Source organism: Cornus florida, unplaced genomic scaffold (genome assembly GCF_030987335.1).
Source record: "Cornus florida cultivar Cherokee Brave unplaced genomic scaffold, ASM3098733v1 CherokeeBrave_3.0.0_Hap2_Chr02, whole genome shotgun sequence".
Lineage (NCBI taxonomy): Eukaryota > Viridiplantae > Streptophyta > Magnoliopsida > Cornales > Cornaceae > Cornus > Cornus florida.
The window spans coordinates 45,538,513-45,559,268 of record NW_026775572.1 but is presented as its reverse complement, the minus strand read 5'-3'; the positions used below and the strand labels follow the sequence as shown (position 1 = coordinate 45,559,268).

Here is a 20,756-nt window from a genome sequence, read left to right as displayed (position 1 = left end):
GATATGAGTTGGAGGGATTTGGAAAGTATAGAAAATAAAAGAAAGGATAGTGGGATGTGTTTTTTTTTTTTTTTTTTTTTAATTTTAATCTTTGTTCTCTCATAACTAAGGTTATCAATATGGGAATTGCTGTTGAGAGGCCTTCTGATCTTTAGGTTCAAAGGTACTTGACAATATTTTATGTGGATAGAAGTTGTTTTTGAAAAAGTCAGCAATGTTGCCTGGGGTACTTGAATCAAAGTGTGCTTCAGAAGATGCGTACAAGGGCCAACAAAATTCGAGGAGCAGTCCTCAAAGTTCCGAAAAACCCTTGCTATTTAAACCTCGAGCACTGACTCTCGATTCTTGAAAATCTTGAAGACACTCTCAAGTCAAATAAACTTCGAATATTAATTGTCGAGTCCCGCAAACTCTGAGACATTATTGAGTTAGATAAACCTTGAGCGGCAGCCCTTGAGTCACAAAAAACCCTAAGACATCTTCAGGTCAAGTAGGGCTCAAAAAGCACCTAGAAAAACCCTGAGATGCAAGCCCTGGCTGCACTCCCTTCAGGTTGGATAAATCTCGAGGAGGCATCCTCGAGGTTCGAGCTTAACAAATCTCAAAAGAAACTAGCAAGCTTAACAAATTTCAAAAGAAACTAGAAAGCTGTAAAGCAATACTCGAGGAATGAACTTTGAGTCCCTCACAAGTACCCAGAGCTAATGATGTCCAACGGACATAGATATGAGACACCAAACAAGCCATCCATCCATTAGGACATTTAGAAGGATTTTTGGAATGGTGGATGAGAAGTTAGTACATACCTCGGAAAGTCAACCAAGGGAGTGGTAAAGTAGAAACCCTTACCATCACAATTAATGATACAGATGAACCATTAATGCTCAATTACCACCGCTATCAATAAACTCAATGAATTTAGTGCTTGTATTATCCAAATTAATACGAGGTGACCACTTAGGGAGTCAAACCTCTGGGTATTAATCAAGTAACCTAAAACTATAAATACAAGTATGGTGGAGCATTAAAGGCAGAACGGAAGCAACCAAGAATCACAACCACCTTAGCCCATTTATTCTTTGCTATTGGTACAAACATTCCTACTTTCACCATTAACTCCTCTGGTTGGTCTACTTCTCCTTCTCATACCTGGATCGCTCTTCGAGTCTCTCAACTTGTATTGGGAATCTGTGATACAACCCCATTATTACTATTTTTATTTAACTGTGCTACAAACCCACTACCTACAAAGTTACATTAGGTTTCTCTCATCAACTTTCAACAGTTTGAATCTGTGATCCACCCCATTATTACTACTATTAATATTGTTCAAGAATGCCCTTTTTCTCTCATCAACTTTAACCGTTTGAAAGCTCTTCTTTTTTCTCATGCCACTCATTTTCCCAGTGACCAACATGCCCTCTCTTTAGTTGTTCCCCTAATCATGTTTCAGCCTAGGAAATGATAGGGTTTTTAATTACCTGGACCCTTTCTTTCATGAAGACAAGCCATTTTTCTGTCATCAACTTCTATAGTTTGAATTTTGAAACCTACATACAATCATTAACTATATCAATCATCACTATCAAGTGGTCCATGACAATGATACAATTCTTATCCCAGGCTTGCATTGCAGATACAGATACCTAACTCACATTATTACATTGGCCTCTCTGATTCTTCCCGCTAACTCTACCGTCGTAATCTGCCAGTTCAATTTGCTTTGAATTTCTTCCACCTATCACTTTGGATTCCTCTCGAATTGTTTAGAACGTATACATTTATTGAATTTATGGTTCAGATAAGTCTGCTTTTCGGTGTCATTTCTTGACTGGATCATTTCATATAATTAATCCACTGATTTGGCACATCAAAGCAGTGCTAGGAAGATAAGAATGTCTCTTGGTTATTAAATATTTGGTACCTAATTTTCTCGAATGGGTGCTGGGAGAAGAAGGCTAGAGATAAATCTAATATTCGGCATTATTTTGTAGAAAGTGACTACTCTCCTCTCGTATTCAAATCTTATCATTTGGCATTATTTTGTAGAAAGTGACTACCCTCCTCTCGTACTCAAACCTTATCATTCGGCATTATTTTGTAGAAAGTGACTACTTTTCTCTCGTACTCAAACTTTATCATTTGGCATTATTTTCTAGAAAGTGACTACTCTCCTCCCGTACTCAAACCTTACCCTCATGCTTGCCAACATGAGTTGGGAGGGGTGTTGATTCTTTCTTATTATCATTATAAAATTCTCCTCTCTGTGAAAATTAAAGTGACGAGGTTATGAAAAGGGGATATAGATTTTTACAAATAATTATTTTCTAGAAAAGGCTTGAATCTGATATTGACGTTTTTGCTATATTTTCAACACTATTTATTGTGACAAAAAATAGATGATATGAGATTATGGGCCCAGTTATTTACAAAGTAGTTGTATAATTGATTGAAGCAGTCTACAGTTCTCTCTCTCTCTCTCTCTCTCTCTATATATATATATATATAACGGGGGATTTTGTCACTGCATACAACATTCTTTGAAAAATTCTCATTATTAAGACTAGAGAAAGCTGTGTTTGCTAATTTTGGTTAATCATTTAAAAGTACATATGGGGATATACATTTGACCAATCATTAGGAGCACTATTTTCTTTCTGAACCCCTCCATGGGGTCTTGAGCACCTTCTGTAAAACTTATGAGTTTTAATGGCAGAGCATTGCATTGTAAAGAGAACATGAATGCAAGTGTTGAGAAATTTTAAGAAATGGCTGTTCTTTTGCATGTCTAATTAAACAAACTACACGAGAACGCTGAATCCCAAATTCATTAAGCAGTATGGTTCTCCTTAATTCAGAATTTGGGGAGGTTTTACCACATTTCACCAAGCAATGCCCCTCAAAAACTACATGACAACCAAAAGCTTAATTTGTAACTCTCTGAACATCTATAGAAGGAAAATAAAACACAGTATAGATTGTTTACGGTAATGACTAATTTTCTTCTGCAAAATTATTGCTAATACTGGTGTTGAAAATGATACATGGATACAAATTACAAAAGCAAGCTTGAATGCAGTATTATTGGATCAGGAATTGCCTAGAGAGGTCTCAGCTTGAAACCTTGTCATGGCGCAAAGGAGTCTGTTGTCCCGTGGCGCCTTCTTGGATCAGGAATTGCCTTTTCACTTGTTCTATAGGCATATCCTGCAACTGTCACAGCTTTGTCATTTCTACAACCCAACAGGCTGTGGTGCGGCCTCTGTATCTGCCTGCTTGGTGCAGCACCTTTGCCGGTTAGAACCATTCTGTTAGGGTTTGTTGCGGCTGCTATTGCTCTTAACTCCCAAGAATTGGACATCACTGAGACATCTGTTGCGGTGGCAGTGACAACGCTCCAGTCTATGCTTGCTTCACTTGGATCATAACAAGTTGTGGGGGTGACACAGCTGGAAATGCCATCTGATGCCTGGCTGGTGCGAAACGTGTTGGCATTATTTGTGAAGCTGTCTAGCTCGAATAAATCTGAACTTGAATCACTTCCAGTAATACTGTGCATACCATCATAAATTGCTGAAGTTTCAGTTTCTTCCACTTTGGGAATTGCATCCCAAGTCAACATCCTGCCATGACTTGGAGTGTTCTTTCCTTTTTTCAAGATAGGGGAGCCAAACACCTCTAATGACTTTCGCGGTTTATCATCTTTCTCTTCTTGCGACTGTATTTTAACTGCTCGATTTCCCTTCTTAGGATTCAAAACCGGAAATCTAAAATCATAACAGTCTTTTCTGCTCACCGCAAATTCATCAAAATTCTTGCAGTGCATGTCCTCCATGACCCATGGATCCAACCGGGACTTATTGGTTCTGGCTAAATCAACTGGAACACTTCCATTGGAACTGTCTCCACCAACATGTTCATAGATATCAACAGAGTTTTTGTCACAACAAGAGCAGCTGGAACCAATACTGGCAAGCAAACTCTTGCCATATAGCTTGCTTGTCTTTCTTTGTGGTGAATTTCTCTGGACAAAATGCAATAACGCGCTTTGGCTCCAATTTGATCCAGAATGAACACTTGGAGTTCCCAGTTGAGTTTTTGTTTTAATGGGGCATATCTCAGCTGGTTCATCCTTCTCATACCGGTGTCTTGTTGCACCCATGTCATCAATTCTTGGATTCTTCTCATCCATTGCCCCATTGAAGTATTTTTCTGCTTCAAAGACACCGATTTCTGCATCTTCAACATTCTCTTTTTGCATCAAAGAATCAAGGTTTTGACTTGATTTGGCAAGTTTGAGGACCAAGGTTCCCTCGGAACCATTCAAGTCAGAAGGAAAAGAGGCATCGCGGAGATTGTTGTCTTCAAGGGATAAGGTTTGTGAGAGATTGGTGTTGCAGGGTAATGACAATGTAACCATGGCCATGGAGACTTGCATTTAGAGAAAGTTCCTTTTAGTTGTTCAAACAAAAAGGAGAAAAGAAAGTGACCCTACTGAAGAATTGTTTGTAGTGACTTGAAATTTCAGATAAGAACACAAAACTACAAAAAAGAGAGAGAACTAAAACTAGAAGATACAGAACCAAATGAAAGAAGAAATGGAAAAAGGAGAGGTTAATAATGAAATAGTACCCAAAAAAAAAAAAAAAAAATTGAAAAAGGAGGATATGATTTCAAGAAGCTTTAGGTATTGGAAATGCTTCAGAAGAAAAGTTATGAGGTGAAGGAGCTTTGATGCAGAAGGAGGTTGATATCAGCTAGTGTAGGATAGAAATAGATAGAAGAAGAGTGTGAATTAAGAAGCTGTGAGACAACCCTATTTCTATAAGTAGACTTGAGGACTATGCAAGTTGGTAAGAAGGTAGGCCATACACTTATTATGCTTGTGGCTTAATTGACAGTTAGTCAATATTTTGTTTACTAGAGATGATGTGTTATAACCTAAAAGCCTTACAGAATTATCTTGTGACAGCTAGTATAATATTGACAGTAATTTCCTTATTTTTTCTTTTTGTGTTTCTGTAGACATTATAATATCTTTTTTTTCTGATTATCAGATACTGATTTATCTATGCACATAGCTCACATAGATTCACAATCCAAGCATGATGCAACAAACCATGTCACAGGCATTGACAAGATTCTGAAATCTAAATAGTCTAGTAGATGTTCCATAAAAAATATAACCTTTGGAAGGATTAGGTCTCTGTCACACTGATTTTCAGATGATTATCAAATAATGATGCCATACAGTTACATATACATGTATATACAGAAGTCTGCTGTCTCTTATCTCCTACCATTGAATACGGACGTTCAAAAACCTAATGTTTGAGTTGATCTTTTGAGCATTGGAAAGATAATACAACATTATTTTGTAGTTTAATCTATTTTAGAAGTTAATACTTAGTAGGATATGGTATGTTTGAGAATTTTATAGGAGGGACTTTAATGGATGTAAATTCTATGAATAAGGGAATTTATGAGGTTAGGAATCTGTCACACTTGTATTTGTGTTTATGCTTGGTTTTCTGACCCACATGTTCTTGATGCCTACTAATATCTCTCATCTCAATTCATTACACAGAACTACCTGTACATGTTCTTGCCTTCAATGTTTGGTTCAGAGGAATATTGGCCACTAAAGATACCAAGCCTGATCATCTTTTAATGCCAATATTGAATATGCCCTCAAATATTGATGATCTGAGCCCTCGCTGGGACCATAAACATAAATTTCATGTTACACCTGCCCAGAGTAATTGTATTACAATCTTTATATGATTAAGCTAATGCAATCTCTTCTTTGTGAACATTGAATCTTGCTATTTTGTAAGCAGAAATGATCTATTTCTTTAAATCAAGTCTTAGTAGGGATGCTAACAATTACAAGTTAATGACATAATTCATTTGAGATTTTTCTTGCAGTAGTGGTTGCTTATATTATGCACTGTACTATCTCTATGGATGATGAAAATTTTCAGCAGAAAAAATATATTTGAAAAGCTCTGAAATTTTCTATATGTGCCCTGTTGCCATGTTAAACATATACCTAATGTCCTGCTAAGGCGAACGAGAACTCCAAGACTCGAGACTGAAAAGATATACCTATAGTATTTGTACTATCAACCAAACATCACCGAGCAAAAGAAAAGAATGTAAACCTGAATTGATCCTGGACACTCTTGAATGAGGAAGATGGTAGATGGACTGAATCATGAATTGAACCAACGATGTCAAGGTTGCACAAAGAGAACAGTGTTATATAATCTCATTTATTTATGCTCTAAACAAAAGAGGATGATAACATTTGCTGGATAAAAGAATACAAAACTGAGTTAGATATTCGCATCATTACAACTGAAAATCAAATTCATTAATTTACCCAACTTGAACTAGTTCCAAAATTGTATGTCAAACAAAGCCAAGATGACCTAGATTGATCTCCCAGATAAACAGATAATGGTATGTCAAACCAAGCCTAAACCACTACAAAAGTACCCGAGAATTCAATGCACCACATTGTTGAGCTTCAAGTTTTGATTGCCAGAACTAAAACAGAGTCTCTCAAAATTGCTCAGAGATCAATAAATGTGAATTGATTGCAATGTTGTACTTCAAACAAAAGCATATTCACCCACTACCCAAGAACCCCACTTCTTATAAACCTCCACCTTCTTTTCCCAAGTTGATTTACTCATTGCCCTCATTGTCCAAATTGCAGAAGCAAACTCAATCTCTCAGGGTTAAAACCCATTTTCTTTACTTCCTCCACAATCTCCTTAAACCTATCAGCAGTAGTCCTTATATATCTAGGTCCAGAATTCAAAAGAAACACAATATTTGATTCGGGCACACCTATTTCTCTCAGAGGTTCAACAATGGAAGCACATATGTGAACATCAAGCAACAAGAGCCCAGCAAAGCGTTTACTAGTTGCAATTGTTTTATCTTCAGACTTGAGCAACTTCTTGAAGTGCTGCAGTCAGTATTTTGGCAATATCTTCGGGTTTCTTCGGGATCGGACAAGAGTACCAATGCGAGAACAGAGTCTGGTTTTTCTGGGGTTTCGAAGTTCATGCACTTGGAGGCCGAGAGAGCCTTTTCTGGAGGGAACCCACATGATTTGATGAGGTAATCGACTGTGAATGGGTGTTGATTTGAAGTGGCAGAGATGGATTTGAGTGTTGACGATGACGACGAAGATAATGAGTAGTTTTGAAGCAAATGCAGATTCTGGGTTGGTGAAGTTGATACAACAACGCACCTCATATATTCAAAATTGTTGGAAGGGACTCACCGGTTGTTGTCCTGTTCTTGTGTTCTTCATAGAGAATCTTGTCGCAAATTTGGATCTCCTTCTTAAACCATAAAATATACCCTCCTATTTCGTAAACTGCCTTACACGACATCGTTTCCGGAGTGCAGGAATATCCCAACTAATCAAGAAGGCAAGAAGTGGATTTTACAAATAGTCCTGAAACTATATATCATATATATATATATATATATATTTAATAACAAATATCTATTAATCATTTGTATTTGGAAAATGATATTACTACACTAAAAATGAGGTTAAGGACTTGTCGAAAATTAGACCGATAGACAAATAAAAATAATTCTTCAACTTTCAACTTACTCTCTCCGTTCCATAATAATTGTCCATTTCAAAAAATTTTGACTCAATACCACATTTTATTTTTGAGTCAGTTGACATCATTTTTAGTCATATTCATTTTTTATACTTATATACTACTTAGATTTCATATTAGATGTCTATTTCGATAACTTTGACTCACAAAATTTATGAGTCAAAGTTTTTTATTAGGATAACTAATATGGGACGGAGGATGTATTATTATTATTATTATTATTATATTTTTTTTTTGCAGTTCTTCAACTGATTTTAATGAGTAAGAGTTTCACACTTAAATTCTAATTTAATGTATTAAAAAATGCAAAATGCAAAATGTAAAAGTGTTCGTGCATTAAAAAATGCAAAAATGTAAAAGTGTTCCTACATTTCACTTTACATACAGGGAGGAAGACTTTCATTTTTTTTTTTTAAAATTTATTTATTTTTTTATGTTTGTACTTCAATTTTAAAGAATGATAAATAATAATTATTTTTTAAATGTCTCTGGGGTTCAAATTTCATCTTTCTATCTCTAATCTTTATTATTTTAGGTGTCTTCTGATAAGACCAAAAAAAACAAAAAAAAGTTATCTCACTCGAATAAAAAAAATTTATAAGATCCAACAAAAAAAAGTTACATCTGTTTATTAAATTGCCTCTTTTGATTGAGAAAAAAAAAATAGTACCCATTAAAAAAGGGAGACGATATTGACACTCTATTTTTCTCTAATTGCACCATATTTATTTTTTTCTTTTAAAGAAAAGGACTAAAAGGTCATTGAATTCATTAATGAACTATCCTTTAATTTATAATGTCATAACTATCATTTATACAGCTTTAACTTTTTTTTTTTTTACCTTATTTATTTTATTTACTATTTATTTTTCCTTTCTATTTGTTTTTTTCAGAAGTCTTCTCAAATAAAATAATTTATTCCATACTAATAATTTATTTTTGACTATCAAAAGAGATAATTTATTACATAATGACTTTTTTGGGTACAATTTAATTTATTACATAATGACTTTTTTGGGTACAATTTAAAGGGATATTTATTCAACAAAGTTAACTTTTTTTTAGTCAAAAGAGGTAACTTTTTTTTTTTTTCAATAATTTTTTATAAGTCCTGTCAAAAGAAATAATTATTAGATAAAAATAAACTTTTCTTTTCTTTTTTTGGTTCTTATCAAAAGAAATAATTTATTCAATATATATATATATATATAATCCTCTTCTTTTCGTACTTTTTTTTCTTTTCTTTTCTTTTGGGGATTTTCACAAAAGATATTTTCTTCAATAAATATGTTTTTTTTTTTCCTCCTAGTTGGGACTCACACACACTGCCTCCATTGAGATTCGAACTCCTGACCTCTCTTTGAGAAGTAGGAGCCTTGTATCGCTAGGCCATGTCAAAAGAGATAATTTTTTTTAGTGGTAACTTTTATTTTTTTGGTCCGGTCAAAAGATGCAATTTATTCAACATAAATTTTTATTTTTTGGTCTAATAAAAAAAAATATTCAATAATTTTTTTATATTATCTAAAGAGATCTAAAATAATAAAGATGAGAGATAAGGAGAGAAATCTAAAATGATAATTTTATCATTTAAAAAGTAATAATTATTTATTTGTAAAGTTAGAGTTAAAATTACCGTTTCATTTAAAATTATAGTACAAACATTGAAAAGTGGAGTCGCCTTCCAAAAAAATTTCTCTCTGTTGAATAAAGTATCTCTTATGACAAGACCAAGAAGACCAATATATATATATATATATATATATATATATATAGAATAATTTTTTTCTTTTGATCGGACCCACAAAAAATTGCAAAAAAATAATAATAATAAAAATAAATTTTCTATTTAAAATAAAATATTTAAAAAAAATTAACTTTGTTAAATAAATTATCTATTTTGATTAGACCAAAAAAGAAAAAGTAACTATTGAATAAATTACTTCTTTTAACAGTTAAAATTAAAATTATCTCTATTGAATGAATTAATATCAATATATTAATTCAATGTTTCACGAATTGGATTGAAATAGCCTAATGCTCCGCAGATTCGTTTCAAAATTTATCAACCGCGGATTCGTTTCAAAATTTATCAATTCTTTAGAATTGGACTAGTTTTAGTTTTATGTTTAATCTAATCAATCCATGTCCTACAATTGGAAATAACACACTTTGGGAGTTTGGTGTTAATTTCATAATGTATGCGGTGAAAACAGCATTAAATGAAAATTCAAGTAGCCTAAAAGTTAAATCACAGAACCAAGGGGGTGGTTTTTGTATTTTTATCATTTTCTCGAATTTTGCCTTTTCTTCTGCTAGTACTCGGACCTCTTTCACCTTTCTCTGCCACCTCTCTCCCAATGCTTCTCTGATTTTCTCTCTCCAGCTTGGAGGTAGAGTTGCTCTCATAGTGTTTCCAATTCAGGCTATTATGCAATGGCTTTAACGATATTTACTCGATCTTCTCTCTCTTCTCTCTCTCTCTCATGGAAGCTAAATTCATCCAAAATACTAACTCATGGAACTCAAACTCTTCTTCTCAAAAGAGACACGAATTTCTCTCGACGATCCCTAGGGTTTTGCAGAGCAAATGCAAGCCCAGATTCAACAAGAATGCTTCGTTCAGTTTGCTTTTACAGTACCTATGAAGAATCTAGAGCTAAATTTCAACGAAAGGTAAGACTATAACTTAAACCCCCAAAATGGGTTGGATTGTAACTGTTCTGATTTTGTGCTTTTGATGAGAAATAGTTTTGACCTGCTCCCTGTTTGGCTTATGAGAAAACGAGCAAAGATGAGAAAATAAAAGAAATGAAAATTTGTATCTGATATATATATATATATATATATATATATATATATATATATATTATAAACTTGAAAGGAAGAAATACAGATTAAACTTTTTCTGTGTATTAGCACACCATTCATAAGTTTACACGGTTCTCTTTATAAGAGAGAATACACGCACATAACTAGCTGGCCTAATTAATAATTTCTTAATTTACAATATTTGATCAATATTCTATTTACAGCAAATATCGTCCAAATATTATATTTACAGCTAATAATATTTGGTAGTATTACTACCGAATCTTTCCTTTTCAACACTCCCCCTCAAGCTGGTTTGAAGATATCCTCCATAGCTAGCTTGCCAATTAGTCCGTCGAACTGTCCTGTAGGAAGTCCCTTTGTAAGCACATCTGCAACTTGCTCGGTAGTAGGAATGTACGGCATACAAATCAATCCTTTTTCGAGCTTTTCCTTGATGAAGTGTTTGTCTACCTCCACGTGCTTTGTTCTGTCATGAAGGATTGTGAGCGAACGAAATAGCAGCTTTATTGTCACAATACAATTTCATAGGCAATGGATTAGAGACCTTTAATTCATCCAATAGTCTCTTAATCCATAACACCTCACAAATTCCATGAACAACTGATCTAAACTTGGCCTCTGCGCTGCTTCTTGCTACTACGTTCTGTTTTTTACTCCGCCAGGTGACAAGGTTACCTCCAACAAAAGTGCAGTAGCCAGAAGTTGACCGTCTATCAATAGCACTCCCAGCCCAATCCGCATCAGTATAGGCTTCAACTTGCAAATGCCCACGGTTTTTTAACAGTAGACATCTTCCAGGGGTCCCTTTTAGGTATTTGAGAATTCTGTAGACTGCATCAAAGTGTTCTCGTCCAGGTGAATGCATGAACTGGCTGACCATGCTGACTGCAAAAGCTATATCTGGACGTGTATGCGACAAGTAGATCAGTCTTCTAACAAGTCTTTGATACTGCTCTTTATTCATAACTTCTTCATCTTTAGAAGGCTGCAGCTTAAGGTTGGGCTCGATGGGTGTCTCGGCTGGTTTACATCCTAGCAGACCTGTCTCACTAAGTAAATCAAGAACATATTTACGTTGATTCACAAATATACCTTCTTTGGATCTAGTAAACTCCATTCCTAGAAAGTATTTTAATGCACCCAAATCCTTGATCTCAAAGTCAGCTGCAAGTCTCTTTTTCAGTCTCTCCAATTCTTCATTGTCATTACCTGTCAAGACTATATCATCCACATAGACAATTAACACTGCAACCTTGCTTTCTCTACTGTGTTTGTAGAACATGGTATGATCAGCTTGGCTTTGACAGTAGCCACAATTCTTCACAGCTCTCCCAAATCTCTCAAACCAAGCTCTAGGGGACTGTTTGAGACCATATAAAGATTTTTTCAGTCTACAGACTTTATTAGGTTCCAATTTTCCCTCAAACCCAGGTGGTAGATTCATAAAGACCTCCTCCTCAAGATCTCCATTTAAAAATGCATTTTTTACATCTAACTGGTGTAATGGCCAGCTGAAATTCACAGCCAAAGATAACAAAATTCTGATTGAGTTTATCTTGGCTACAGGGGCAAAAGTTTCTTGATAATCAATTCCATAGGTTTGGGTGAACCTTTTTGCTACTAGTCTTGCCTTGCACCTCTCTATGCTACCATCAGCTTTGCATTTCATAGTAAAGACCCACTTGCACCTTCTGTTCTTTTCTTCTTAGGTAAATCAACTATCTCCCAAGTACCACTTCTTTTAAGAGCATTCATCTCTTCCATCACTGCCAACTTCCAATTCGGATCATCAAGAGCTTTCTGAATGTTTCTCAGGACAAACAGGTGTGAGATTTTTGATGTAAAAGCCCTATGAGTATGAGAGAGTTTTTCATAAGAAAGGTATTTGGCAATGGGATATTTTGGATTTGGATATTTGATTCGAATACCTTTCCTAACAGCTATAGGAATATCAAGGTCTGATTGTTCTTGGTTAGGAGAAACAATAGGAACTGAAGATGAGTTAGGAACAGAATTACCTGTGATATTTGGAGGTCCAGTTCCCGGAGGTTTAGATTGATCATTTCCAAGAGGAATAGGCTGACTTTGACTCTTTTGATGAGGTATTCTCCGAGTATAAACCAGAGGCTCAGTATTGGGAACTTTAGTGCCCAGTTGTAGTGATTCTTCCCCTGTTTCAGATACAATAATGTTTGGCACTATATGACTAGGATTTCCTTTATTGTTTTCATTGGTTTTATCACATTATTCCTGACTTTAAATTTCGGGAATAACAGTATGATGATGTGAAGGAGTCAAAATCACATTTGGTAAAGGAGTTGGACATAAATCCCAAAAATTTTCTTCCATCACCTCATTCTCTCCCTAAAGAGAATTTTTGGGAAAGTATGATTTATTTTTAAAGAAAGAGACATCCATACTTACATAAAATTTTCTTGTTTGGAGATTATAGTACTTATATACCTTTTGATTAGAAGTATACCCTATGAAAACACATTTTTCAGCTTGAGTATCAAGTTTGGACCGAGTATTATTGGGTATATGAACAAAAGCTATGCAACCAAAAACTTTTAGAGGTAAATCCGAGTATATCCTTGATAATGGAAAAATTCTTTTGAAACATTCTAATGGCGTGATATATTTTAAAACACGTGAAGGCATTTTATTAATTAAATACGAAGCTGTTAAAATAGCTTCCCCCCAAAGATATTTTGGAACATTCATTGAAAACATTATAGCACGAGCCACTTCAAGTAAATGTTTATTTTTTCTTTCGGTAATGCTGTTTTGTTGAGGGGTATCCACACATGTAGACTGATGATGTATCACCCTTTTCTTTCAAAAAACTCCCCAAAATTTCATTAAAATACTTGGTTCCATTATCGGTGTGAAAAATGCTAATTTTTGCTTGAAACTGAGTTTCAACCATTGTGTAAAAATTCTTAAAAATCTTTTCAACCTTAGACTTTTCATTCATCAAATAAACCCAACATAAACGGGTATGATTATCTGTAAAAGTAACAAACCAATTTTCCTAGAGATAGTAGTGACTCTTGAAGGTCCCTAAACGTTGCTATGCATTAAATAAAGTGGTTTTGAAGAAGTATAAGGTTTTGGCAAATAAGTAGTACGATGACTCTTAGATAAGTAACAACTCTCACAGTAGAACGATGAACAATCTAAACCTTTAAATAAAGCAGGAAACAAATGTTTAAGATATAGAAAGTTAGGATGTCCTAGTCTTAAATGCCAACACATTATTTGTTCGTAAACAGAGTTAGAACTAACACTACTAAGGCCCTGAGCCTTTTTATTACTGAAGAAGTCCCCATCAAAGTAGTAAAGTCCATCTATTATCTTAGCACTGCCAATCTTCTTCCCCGAGCTCCGATCTTGAAATTCACAGTAAGAATCACAGAAAATTACACGACAATTAGATTCTTTGGTTAGTTTACTCACAGACAAAAGGTTACAGGCTAGTTTAGGGATATGGAGAACAGATTTAAGATCTATATTCTCGGATAATTTTATCAAACCTTTTCCTGCAATAGGTGAGAAATTACCATCTGCAATTCTAATTTTTTCAAGGCCAGAACATGGTGAGTAAGTGCTAAAAAGTTTGGAAAGGCTGGTTATATGATCAGAGGCTCCAGAATTGATGATCCATGGAGTATAATTTAAACAACAAGAAAGGGCATTAAGTGCACTACTTGTTTGTGCAAGAGAAACACTAGAAATACCAGATGAGGATAAATTTTAGTAGCTTCAGAAGGTGATCCATCTGCTCCTTGCTTAAAGGACTTGTCTCAGCTTCATTAGCAGTAGGAACCACACGCCTATTTTTGTCACCAGGCTTGCTACTCTTCCAATTCGCTGGTTTTCCGTGGATTTTCCAACAGTTCTCCCGAGTATAGCGCGGTTTGTTGCAGAAGTCGCACCAGACTCGTGGCTTCTCTTCAGTTTTTCACTGAAAATTGACTACTTTATTAGCAGCAGTCTCTGCAACAATAAGGGCGGAACTCTCAACAGGTCCGCTGGTAGTCTTCTTCCCCAGCATTACATGTCTGCGGCTCTCTTCTCTTCGAACCTCAGCAAACACTTCACCAATTGGAGGAAGTGGAGTCCTGCCAATGATCTGTGCTCGTACTTCATCAAATTCCACATTGAGCCCAACAAGGAATTTGTAAATGCGATGAGCCTCCACGGTCCGTTTCTAGTGATTGACATCTTCAGTGGATTTCCATTCATAATCATTGAACAGATCCACGTCTTGCCAAAAACGCTTCAATGAATTGAAATACTTGGTGATCGAGTCTTCTCCCTGCCGAATCTCACCAAGTTTTAGAGTCAATTCGTAGATCTGAGACTGATTTCCCAAATTAGAGTACATTTGATTCACATTGTCCCAGAGCTCCTTGGCCGTGGAGTAGCACATATAGTTGGAGCTAATATCCTCGTCCATGGAGTTCACAAGCCAAGTCATCACCATTGAATTTTCTGCATCCCAGGTCACGTAGGTTGGGTCCTCTGATGCTGGTGCCTTCTTGTCTCCCATCAGGTACCCGATCTTTCCTCGCCCTCTGATGTACATCCAAACAAACTGGGACCACCGTAAATAATTATCACCATGAAGGCGAATATTGGTGATCTGAACCGAGTGAGAATCAATACTGGGGACTTGGGTTGTCGGATTGGTTGACTGGGTTGTGATAGGCGAGGTTGACATGGAGGAAACGTCAGACATGGTTGATCAGCGAAGAAATTGTGCAGAAAAGAAGATTAAGGGTTTTTTTTTTTTTTTTTTTTTTTTTTTTTTTTTTTTTTTTTTTTTTTTTTTTTTTTTCCCCTTAGGGTGGCTTTGATACCATATAAACTTGAAAGGACGAAATATAGAATAAACTTTTTCTCTGTATTAGCACACAATTCATAAGTTTACATGGGTTCTCTTTATAAGAGAGAATACACGCACATCACTAGCTAGCCTAATTAATAATTTCCTAATTTACAATATTTGACCAATATTCTATTTACAGCAAATATCCTCCAAATATTATATTTACAGCTAATAATATTTTGTAGTATTACTACCGAATCTTTCCTTTTCAACATATATATATATTTGTGTTATGTTGTTTGATAGTTTCATTAGGTCTAACACTGAATAAAATGCAAGGACATGGTTTTACTTTTACCCACATTTTCTTTGTGCCCAAAAGAAGGCTTGACATTGACATTTTGTTAAGAAGAGAACTAGATGGTGTCATAGTATAACTTAAATGGCAATCACTTTGAAGAGTTAAAGAAAAATATTACAGTTCTGATGGAATTTATATACAGAATTAATATAGAAAGTTGCAAATAAGTGACCCTGCCCGGCTTGTGAGGACTTGTTTTGTTCTACTTCAGCTAGAAGAAGAAAAGAAAAACAATGAGCTGTAATATTGATCCCCGGAACAATCTTGCACAAGTCTGTAATCAAGTTATTTTGATTAAGCTCAAGTAGCTTGGTTAATATGAGAATCACTGCTTGGTTAATATGACAATCACTATTTCTGCGTGAACTTGTCAACAAAATTCAAGCTAGGGTCTTACTTATGTTAAGGCTTGAACATTATTAGAAGTTATGTGAATATTGAAATTTTTGTTGATTTATTTGCTCAATGATTTTTTTAGGAAAGTGGATTGGACTGGCCAATTCTGAAAAGGTGGGATGTGCCTTGGAAGTGGCAAACATTTGCCCTGACCTCACTTGCTTGTGGATTAAGGTGTCTTTCCTATACTTGGCAACCTTCCTTTGATTTTGAATGTCAACTAAGCGTATCCAAGCACCATGTGGATTCGCTTGTGAGCACTCACATGTGGAATGCTGTTACATATGAGGACTATTTTCTTTTCACTCTGTAATGTATCATTGATAAGTTTGTGTTTTTTAAGAATCTTTGCATCATATAATCTAACATTAGGCATTTTTTTTTTTTTAATCTAATCTCGATATTGATCAATATTGTTTCTATTTATGTAATTTGAGGTCTAAAACTTCTTCCCTTCTTCTTCTTCTCTCTCTCGTGGAGATAAATTAGTTTTATTTCTGTTCATCTACTAGTAATTGTGTTTTCATGATAATGTTTAAGCATCAATCAGTTGGAGACTCTAATTATTATCCTGGCAGTTTTGTTTTGACAGGGATTATAGAGACAAAAGCTATACCCTATCTCGGACTTGAATTTGGAGAACTAAGCTTGGATGAGAAAGCTGAAATAATTTTCGTGCGTCAGGCGTACAGACTACTATCCTTGCTCTTCTGTTTTAAAATTTGATATTGTTTTGACTTATAGGTGTCATTTTTTTTTGATAAGTTTAAATTATTATTATTATTTTTTTATAAGTGTCATTTGGGAAATTATAGAATTTGGCAAGCCAGATTTAGAGCTGCTTTTCATTGTTAGGTCATCATTTGGTATATAGAGTGGTATGCACTTTTATTTATTTATTACTTATTTAATTATTCATTGTACTCAAAGATTGAAATTTCCGTTGTTCAAATTCTCACCAGTTTACCTTCGCTTCTGTGTTTGGCTAGTATAAAATTTCAATTCCCTAACAATGCTCAGCCATTCTCAAATTTGGTGTTGCTTTTTGATAAAATGTTAGGTGATCTGCGAGCAGCAAAAATACGTATGGAATCTGCTATATATTTAACCCCGTAGTTGACATAAAACCTTCATTTTTACTTTTATCTGAAGATTTATCATGCACTTTCTACCATTCTGCATTAGTTTTATGGATCCTACTGTTGTGCCCTTTTGGTGCAGCGTCAATCTCTCTGTGTCTCCAACCTGCTTCTTCCTCTCTTTTTTTATTTTTTATTTTTCTTTTTTTCCCCTCTTCGGGCTTCTTCAGGCTGCAGAGATGGTCCAATGAGAAAAATTGCATATCCCTTGGAAAATTCCATAAGAGGATTGGCATCCTCGATTTCATATCCATTTGAAAAAAGTTCTATGACAATCAGAGGTATTGCATATCCATTGAAAATTCCATTAGAGGTTAATAGATAACCAACATATTTATTTTTTCTTAGTTAATTTTACACTCTGTTTTGAAACAATAAGTGGGTATAACTTCATTTGTGTTATTATTTTGCAGCATTGGGACTGCAGTTGTACTTGGAGTGGTGTATACTGTTACCAATATGTTTCGACCACTTCCTGGTGACTTGTTTCGCTATGGTAATAACCATGTTTGACATGTTCATTACTTTATCCTGGATTTATAAACCAACTTCTACTTTAACTATAACTAGTTATATACTTATGTCATGTGAAACCTTGCATATTCTATAAGGATAGGCATGCATGATTGCCTTTTACATGTAGTACTGTAGTTCTTGGAAAGAAACAATTGTTTAACGTATTTCTATTATTATAAAGCTGCAAAAGTTTTTGTTCTTGGTTGTATTCTTTGCAGTTGCTTTGTTCACTGTTAGTTATCTACGTTTGGACCCAGAACCACAATTTATCGATTTACCACTTAATAGAATTGTTTCAGGTTTGAGGGATCCTTTCAGTCTACAGAAAGGATGGCTCTTGTGGGCAGCAATTGGACTTGTTGGAGCTCTACTTGCTGTAGGATTAACAGGAGTTTCCCTGTACTTTTTTAGTGGTGATAAACCGCGAAGAGAGGTCAGAAATTGATTAATAATATCAAGAACTTCCACACATAAACTCCTTTTTTTCCCCTTTAGGTGCAGAGAACATATTCATATGACTTATCTGGTTGTGGTAATGGGGCTAGTTATTTATAAGTGATCGTCGCTGCATTCTTGTTCAACAGTAATATAAGCAACTGTACATGGATTTTCTCTTTGAGCCCATATATGAGAGTGATGCCATAATTATCTAATGAATAGGCTCTCTTTCTCTCTCTCTCTCTCTCTCTCTCTCTCTATCTCCATATTATATATAACACTCACACAATGGAAGGCCTGGTGAATAATGATCTTGACTTTGCTTCATTATCTAGTTGAAGTATCATACATTTTTTGTAGGGTCTTTTTCTTTTTGTTTGTTAATTGAAGAGAGTTTTTACTTTGACTAATTTAAAGGACACGACTTGATTGTCAATGTGTACCTTTGATTCTAAATTTATGCAGCTTTTGTGCTTTCTACTGCTTGAAGGATCCTAACTAGAATATGTAAATTGGTTTCAGAATGATGCTCTTGTTCTCTTGCTTCCATTGATTGGATCATCAAGTCTATGGTACTTCAACAAAAGGCTGTGTTTCTTAAATTGCCCACTTGAAATACTTATCTTGCCATAGTTAGATCTTGAGGATTAAACAGGAAAATTAATCATCCTTATTTTCATGTAGCACTGCCTGCCTGCTCGGAATCACAGGCGTCCTTGCTCCGCTTCTCGAGGAGACTTTCTTTCGAGGGTTTTTTATGGTGTCTCTAACCACATGGTATGGTATCATTTCTGATTTCTGAATATGAAAATTTCTTTTCATGTTGCATTATTGTAGATTAAGTTGTATCTAGCAAACACGCTATAATGCTGACAATGTATGTTGTATGTATTATATACACGAGGACTCGTGCTCTAGAGGTGCTCCCTCTATGAGCATATTTCAGATTTCGTGCTCTTTCATTCTGGCTACTGATTTTGCTCATTCTTTTGATTTTTATATTGGTTACATGTGCTGAAAATGCTTCCATGTTTAAGTGCTTGATTCTATGGTTCATTTTGGGGGAAATTTAATAGGGGTTATATCTATGAATTGCTGAGAATTTTTTTGGTAAACTATAAGACCAACTTTGCTTGGTCATATATTATGTTGTGCAGTTCAGAAACAAACTTCTCATGAAAAAGAGAACAACTGAAAGGGTTATAACTGGGACAAATAGTTAAAACAGGAAAGATTTAAACTAGAAATGAATTGATTATGGGAAAGTTAAAGTTGACATTCATCACAATATGAGAAAAAGTTGATTGAGATGATTTATTACTGTGCAGCTGCAAGACTGGGGTTTGTAGGTGATCAGGAAGAGAAGAAAAGTGATTCTAGACCTTTGCAGCAATAGGGGGATATGGGAAGGGTGTAATGGCAGAAGACTAGTTTAGAATGAAAAGAAATGATAGAGACAGCGATCATGACTGTCCACAAGTGTTGTCCTTGAAGCAGTGCACACTACTGGAATGTCTTGGGGCACATTGGGTGCCTCCATGTTCCTTCCTTTGTCCTTCTGGCTGAGATGCAGATAGGCTTTGTGTGTGCACTGTGCAGTGACTGCCCACTTCAGTTCAAGATGCAATCGTCAAAATCAATAAAAATGCCATTTGTCTAGAGGTACTGCGCATGACAGTCGCCCATTACCTTGCCTCACCTAGGCTTGCCCTAATCTAAGCCAACATGCCCTGGCAAGCTTGAAATTATGGCATGATAGCACAGGGGTTGCACCATGATCACTGTGGTCATAAGATTGTGTGCACAACAATTTGACAGTAACTTAATTCAGAAAACCCAAATTACTTTGGTCGCATTGTACCACACATACATCATGACTACACTATCCAAAGGTAATTCATACTTGTGATGATTAAAGTCAATCACAACTATACTGCATTCAGATTATGGCATGGGACGGAGTATTTCGATCTGCGAGTCCATTGACTATATTATCGGAGAGCCAAATGGGGTGTGACATCACCCTATGCAATCTAATAGCAATCTTGATGAAATAAGTGGGTATGTCACAGTAATAGAGTTACACCGCGGAGAAAACCTTTCATTCTTTAGGTTTTATTATTATAGGTACCCGTTGATGTTTAGGGGAGGAAGTGAATGGAACGTGCTTTATCCGTATGCAACTACGATTCACTCCTTTGGTGTGCAACACCTCCTAGCACTATCCTGCATCTAGGGGGATGGACCATATATTAATTTTATATATGTTAAACGGCCTTTCTTATTGTCGTCTTGTGACCTTTGGGCGCCTCCAGTCCCATTCCTTATTCCTTGAATCATTACATTTCTTTATACCTTAAAGCAGCAAAGGCTATTGGTTGCAACTTGCACCAATCCGTAGTGCCAGTTTTTGGATTTATATAGAGTGAAAGACAAGTGAGAGGCCAAAAAGAAAGTGATTCACTTCTAAGAAAAGACATGTTTCCTATGACTGGATGCTAGAACCTAGATAAAGTAGAGCAATGAAAAGGGCTCAGACAGTTATCCTAGAGAGCATGGGTAAGACTTAGTACTGCAAAATT

General features: G+C 35.3%; 2 protein-coding genes across 3 annotated transcripts in view; one reads left to right on the top strand and one right to left on the bottom strand.

Moving 5' to 3' along the window:
• Nucleotides 1-3,127: 3,127 nt before the first annotated feature.
• LOC132296169 (protein PHYTOCHROME KINASE SUBSTRATE 1-like) lies at nt 3,128-4,426 on the bottom strand. The gene has a single exon (XM_059794393.1). The coding sequence runs from the start codon at nt 4,424-4,426 to the stop codon at nt 3,128-3,130; it is 1,299 nt and encodes a 432-aa protein (XP_059650376.1).
• A 5,550-nt stretch (nt 4,427-9,976) lies between these two features.
• Nucleotides 9,977-20,756, top strand: part of LOC132294859 (uncharacterized) — a 36,936-nt gene continuing 26,156 nt past the window's right edge. The window contains exons 1-7 of one of the 2 annotated variants that reach the window (XM_059792866.1): nt 9,977-10,331; nt 16,164-16,255; nt 16,660-16,767; nt 17,634-17,716; nt 18,036-18,169; nt 18,697-18,746; nt 18,859-18,951. In XM_059792866.1, coding sequence (XP_059648849.1) covers nt 10,092-10,331; nt 16,164-16,255; nt 16,660-16,767; nt 17,634-17,716; nt 18,036-18,169; nt 18,697-18,746; nt 18,859-18,951 — 800 coding nt within the window. In that variant the 5' untranslated portion in view covers nt 9,977-10,091. The remainder of the gene's footprint in view (nt 10,332-16,163; nt 16,256-16,659; nt 16,768-17,633; nt 17,717-18,035; nt 18,170-18,696; nt 18,747-18,858; nt 18,952-20,756) is intronic. The other variant, XM_059792865.1, reaches the window with a different exon arrangement.